The 6195-nt window shown below is 41.0% G+C and overlaps 1 protein-coding gene across 2 annotated transcripts; it reads right to left on the bottom strand.

Moving 5' to 3' along the window:
- Positions 1 to 1226: 1226 nt before the first annotated feature.
- LOC147204785 (uncharacterized) lies at positions 1227 to 6101 on the bottom strand. 2 transcript variants are annotated; one of them, XM_086110429.1, is made up of 3 exons: positions 5668 to 6101; positions 3464 to 3604; positions 1227 to 3040 (listed from the first exon to the last, which is right to left on the bottom strand). In XM_086110429.1, the coding sequence occupies exons 1-3, from the start codon at positions 5714 to 5716 to the stop codon at positions 2820 to 2822; spliced, it is 411 nt and encodes a 136-aa protein (XP_085966555.1). In that variant the 5' UTR covers positions 5717 to 6101; the 3' UTR covers positions 1227 to 2819. The 2 variants fall into 2 exon arrangements, with proteins under 2 accessions (XP_085966555.1, XP_085966556.1); XM_086110430.1 differs by having other exon boundaries at positions 3464 to 3577; positions 5668 to 6061.
- Positions 6102 to 6195: the final 94 nt, after the last annotated feature.

Below are 6195 nucleotides of genomic sequence, written 5' to 3'. Positions count from 1 at the left end.
AATATTTTAGGGACCAACCAGACTGGTTAACAGATGTTCACTTTTTTAAAAATTAGAGATAAAAGTAAACCTTTCTAGATTTTTATTTTTATTTTTTGGCGCTGATTCTAAATCTGTCCTCATTTTCCCCCTTCAAATCAGGTTTTTAACATGATATGTAATCTACTAATATATTGAGTAAGATTTATGAATTAAGATTTAGGTTCAGCAACAGGTCGATTTTTTCAAAACCCCGATGTGCTCGAAAAAAGTAAAGGCATTTTTTGAATCAGCATCAAAAATATGTTTAGGGACACAGAGACATCTCAGATTAAAATTTGCTGTTGACTTTTGCTTGTGTAGTTTGAAATTGTGACCTTCGTCACAACGATCTCTCACAGGTCAACTGTTGAGTGTGGACAGGAACATTCTCAATGCATATGTTTCAGTCCATATGATTACTATGAAATTATTATTATTGTGATACACAGAGATGGAAATGTTTGTGATTTTGCCTTTTGCACAGTGGTTTGGAAATAAAACAAGATGCAGTGGTTTGATTACCGGTAAACTTTGGCAAAATATTCATTTTTCATTCTGGAATGACAAACAGGAAAACCTGAGGGCATGGGTACATAGTTTAAAGTGTTTCAGACTCTGAAATTGTCTTTGTGTAAAAAAAAAATGTAATCCCAATGTGTGGGGGCCACTTATTGTGAATCCTCTGACATTAAAGCTGAAATTCTCCATCATAAACATCCATTTGTTTTATGTCATCAAATATGGATAAGCGCAACATTAGTCCTCACTGCTGTTGGTCTTTAATATTTGACACAATCGACTTGCTTTAATTATCTTTGAAGAAGAAAGTAGGTTGTGAATTATGCTATAGTAAAACTAAAGTTGCTGAAGTCATAACAAGTTCCATTCTTAAGCACACAATCGGGTGATGAAAGCTTGAGTCATATTAAACACAAAGACTTCATGGATGCCTCTTGTCTTTAATTACGTCTTTGAGCATTTGGAGACACCTCATAAAGGCTACGCGCTCCTCACTTCATACTTGCCTGCTGTCTTCCATCATGCTCATCTTTTGCTGAGCGAAGAGCTGTGACTGCCTGTTAAGAGGAAGTGGTAGCACATCATATGACCTGATTGGGGCCTCAGATCCACCCCGCTCATTTCATATCCTGTCACTTCAAGACAACCTAGTGGATTATGTACCGGTAGTGAAATGTGTAGAAAAGTATGGTCGTCACTGTATCTTTTATTTACACAAGCTGACATGAAACAAATAAAAATAATTAAAGCACTAAACACAGTATTACAGCAATTTTGAGGGGGGGAAAAAAACCCCACCCATTCTTCATGCTCATGCTTATTATAATATACATACCACTAAAAATAAGTGATGGACATGCACCGAGGCTCAAACAGTAGTCAAGTGCAGATTCTATAATGATGAGGGATAAAAGACACAAACATTTAAAAACATACCAAGCACAAGAAAAAACGGTTTTATCGAATGAGATTTGAATACGGTGCTTAACCGGTGCTTAAGAACATATTAAATGGAACTCCCCCTTTCTGACAATATCAAAGATTTAACAAGGTAGTATCAGATTTTTATCAATATGTAGCACTTTATTTCTATAAATATCTGCAAGTGTTTCCATATTCAAATGATCACTTCTACAACTTTCCTAGGAATCCACAATGTCTCATCACTTGCGAGCTAATTTTATAACAGGCCCGCTTGGCTACTCATGTGGTCCATGGGGTGCTAACTGGTGCACACGGGCACCATGTTGGACCCATATTGGTTACTGATTGTTGAATTGCGTGATATGGCCTCATTCTCCGATTTCGATTTGACATTATACTGTAAGTTTTGTGTAAGAGTCCAACTGGGGACTGGTGTTGAAAATTAGCACTAGCTATAAACAAAAAGATTGGATTTTAAAAAAAAACTCAAATTGGGCATCAAGCTCTGCAGTGTGAACGTAGCCAATGTTTGACTTTCATATTACGTTTTTTTTAACTATGTAATGAGATCTAGTAAATATCCATCCATTTTCCGAACCGCTTGATCCTCACAAGGGTTGTGGGGGTGCTGGAGCCTATCCCAGCCGTCTTCGGGCAGTAGGCGGGGGACACCCTGAATCGGTTGCCAGCCAATCGCAGGGCACACAGAGACGAACAACCGTCCGCGCTCACATTCACACCTAGGGACAATTTAGAGCGTTCAATCAGCCTGCCATGCATGTTTTTGGAATGTGGGAGGAAACCGGAGTACCCGGAGAAAACCCACGCAGGCCTGGGGAGAACATGCAAACTCCACACAGGGAGGCCGGAGCTGGAATCGAACCCGGTACCTCTGCACTGTGAAGTCGACGTGCTAACCACTGGACTACCGGGCCGCATCTAGTAAATATTATCGGATGAAAAAATATTGCAGCCTTTAAAAATGACATATTGTTCATGTTATGCATATGCAGATTATGACCACTCTCAAATGTAATGGCAGTCTGTGTTTAAAATAAAGGTCCGGGTTTTAGAAAGAAAAGAACCCACCAAATGCGGATGAGAACCAACTTGTTGAGGCGACAATGAACTGACTAGGCTTGAAAGACTGCCATTAAACATCACTTTTTTTTTTATAGCTCACACTCTTCAAATTGCTATAACCACAGGAACGCAGGAACTCATCCTAACATTCAAGAGGTTGTAAAAATCTCAGTGGGGGCACTGCAGAAAGAGCGAGTGGGAGCGGTGGTTGAATCGTGTGATAAAAGAGAATCACCGTAGGCGAATACAATAAACAGTGTTGTTCGGAGTGTTTACATGTGGCTGAAGGATATACGCAAGAGCACGGCACTGAGCAGCAGGACGGGGTTGCTGGACAGAGCTGCCGTGCCGCTGCGGTGCTGGTCTCCCTGGCTGTGGCTCCTGTGCGGGCCGTTACAGTTGTCGCCATAACAACATTCCATCTTGGCACCGGAGTTGCTACCGTGAGCTTTGTCACAGAAAGCCTTGTAGGTGCACGACTTGAGTACGGTGTCTGAAAGAGAAGTCACACAAAGTCCAAAGTTCAAGATCCTCCAAAGGAGGACACTGTCTGGGACACTGTGGAACGGTTGGGAAATCGTTGTATCCTAAACTCTCAGAATTCATAGTCACTACTCTGAATATTTAGTTACATGACCTCATCAGAAATCTGTGCGGCCCCGGTTAAGACCATCCAGCAGTTTATTCAATATTCTAAAATATAGGAATACATTCTTTTCTCAGACCCTCATATGTATCAGTCAAACCCCGCCTTTAACCCCAGGAGAGAAAAAAAATCTTGGAGCAATCCCTCTACAGAACGTAGCACGGCCATGAGAAATGCCACCAAATGAAGACGGTGGCGTACTAAATACATGATGTAACTCCCAAACTCAACCTGTCTTTTTCATGTGTATGCTCATGTGGATTTACTGACGAGGTCCAGTGATGGTGGCGCAGGCATCAGCGTACTGCGGGCAGGAGGCGGAGCCTTGTTTGTTGCAGTCATCCTCGCTGGATGCTGCGCATGTGTGGCATTTGAGGGCACCGCCTTGGCAGACAGAACAGGGGAGAACAGCTGATTTGAAACTAAGCATGTACACTCACCGGACACTTCATTAGGTACATGTGCACAAACAAATGACATCCGGTATGGTATTTCTTCTTAGATGGCAGCCAACTGCAATCACTGAACATTGAGCATTATCATATTTCTAAAGATAGAACTGACCTGACATTTTATTAGATATCATTAGACATTGCATTTGTACCTGCTGAAGTGGCCAGTGTATGTTTGCAGGCTAACTGCGCGCACGCACACACACACACTGTTGTCTAGTGATAAAAATGTATCAATTGCAAAATTTTCCATCAATAATAATTAATCACATTTTCTCTATTTTCTACAACGCCTGTAACATATACAGTATGTACTTGAGTAAAATCTTGTAATTACTATCAAATCATAAAATTGAAAGTAATTTTAGGTTTAAAGACGGTTCTAATAACTTTCTTTGATCGTTGAATACAATAGTTCTCTGGGGAAATACAACCGTTGAACAAAACGATCAAAACTGACTCAGCCTTACAGGCATTTTTCTTATAACTTCCTCATAGAAACAATTCTCTGAACTTCACAATGAAAATTTTGCCCATGAGCACCACACTCCAGCAGCATTGATTTGCAATGCAACTTGAGGAGGCTATTTTGGTTTTAGCCGATACGCCAAAGACATACAACTAATATGGCATCTGAATTTGGCTTTACAAAGTGCGCAAATTTCGTCTGATTTCTCCAACAAATGTCAATTAAGTCGCGGATATGAAAAGTAATAACTGTTGGTCTCCATCAAGATGGCAATGGCCCTGAGAAGATCTGACCATGCCACACAGTGCTTCAAGTCTGTCTGCATGGCTTTCACAGAAGGAAGCCTCTTCTAATGGTGAGGCACAAAAAAGCCAGCGGAGTTTACTGTATACAATTCGACGACCTGCATGGATTACTGGACCCATGTCCTGTGGTCTGATGAGACCAAGATAAACTTTGGTTCACATGCAGCAACCAGGTAAGGTTGCTGCACGGTCAAGCATGCTGGTGGGAGTGTCATGGTTTTGCATAAAATGCTGCCGGCAGCAGTTCAGAACAATCAATACCAACCAATACTCTTGATTTATTGACATGCACGATCCCCTTGTTTTGGAATATAGGCAGCAGGGCAGTATTCCCGCATGAAAAGCATCTTGAAAACACACTTCCCAGATGGCCATTGCTTTGCCAAAGGTGGTGGACTGACCAAGCTTGTCTCCAGATTTAAACCCTATTGAGCATTTGTTGGGCATCCAACAATAAAGAGGTGTTGGAGCACAAGGTCTCTACACAACATTTCATATTGTTTTTAGTTCTGTTCCATGAAAAGATGTCATATCTATCAAAATGAGAGTTGTTCTTACTTTTGACCAACTGGATTTTATTCAAAAGTCCTGAGCTAAACCTGCAATGAAACATTTTTGATCCAAATGGTACACACTAACTTGCTTCCCACTGCAGTATCCCCTCGTTCATAGTTCCAAAACTATTTCACGATAGGTGAAATCTGTGAAGTAGGAAACTTTTGCAAACCTCACCATTAACCTTGTCTCACGTTTAAACACGCTCAAAGTTCAAACCTTTGCAAAAAACAATATACAGTATTATTGTTGTGGTACTTATTTTATCAAGAAACAAAGGTCAAAAACTGTTTTAATCTTCCTGTTATGTGGGTCAAATTGACAAATTCTGTGCTGTACGGGAGACGTGTCACGGAGCAGATGGATTCAAATTTATTTTAGCCCATCAGGATGCAGAATTCAATGCAAAGGGAGGGGGGTGGTACACTGCAAAAATAAAACAGCATGCAGAACTACACTGTAAAAAAAAAATCACAGGAAGTCAATTAGGACATGATGCAGGTCGTGAGCTGTAAAAAATTGAAAAAACAGCATGCAGAACTACACTATAAAAACTACAGGAAGTCAATTAGTACACAATGCGAGCAGCATGCAGGATTGGATTCGAAAATAAAATCAGCCATATAGCGAGTCTGCCAAAGGTGAACCGCGATATACCGAGGGACCACTTCCACAGTGTTATTTCAAACTTACTGTGGCCAGCCAGAGAGAGGACCAGCAGCAGGACAAAAGGAGCCTTCATGGTAGCACACAATGGGTCCAAGCGGATGAGAAGAGACAGTGACAGAGATGGGAAGGGGTATGCCCGAGTTGGACGCTTCAGACATTAGGAAGCATTAAAATCTAATCTCTCTAATCTCAATTTATGCTGCACAGCAAGAATCTTGCACTAATGGATTTACAGCAACCTCTTTAACAGGTTTTCTTTTTGTGGGCCGAGTGAGTTTTATAAGGTGAACGTTCTAAAGAATTCAAGCCGTCAGATGGGATGTGTATGGTGTTGGATCGTGATTAACATCACTGGGATGGTCCAAACTGTGACGTATTGTACGTACTGGGAATGCAAACAGCTGTCACTATGACGCTTGTGTCACTCAGGTCACCTACATCAAAACAAACAGGATTTTTGTTTGCAATTTTCAAGAGAGTTTCCTGATGGATTTTATTTTTGGGGGGGGGGGGGGTAAATAGAATAGAAAAGGTGATCTCACTATATTTTAC

The sequence above is a fragment of the Hippocampus guttulatus genome, chromosome 5 (genome assembly GCF_054856545.1).
Source record: "Hippocampus guttulatus isolate MCC_2025c chromosome 5, RoL_Hgut_1.0, whole genome shotgun sequence".
Lineage (NCBI taxonomy): Eukaryota > Metazoa > Chordata > Actinopteri > Syngnathiformes > Syngnathidae > Hippocampus > Hippocampus guttulatus.
This window is presented reverse-complemented; position numbering and strand designations above follow the sequence as displayed.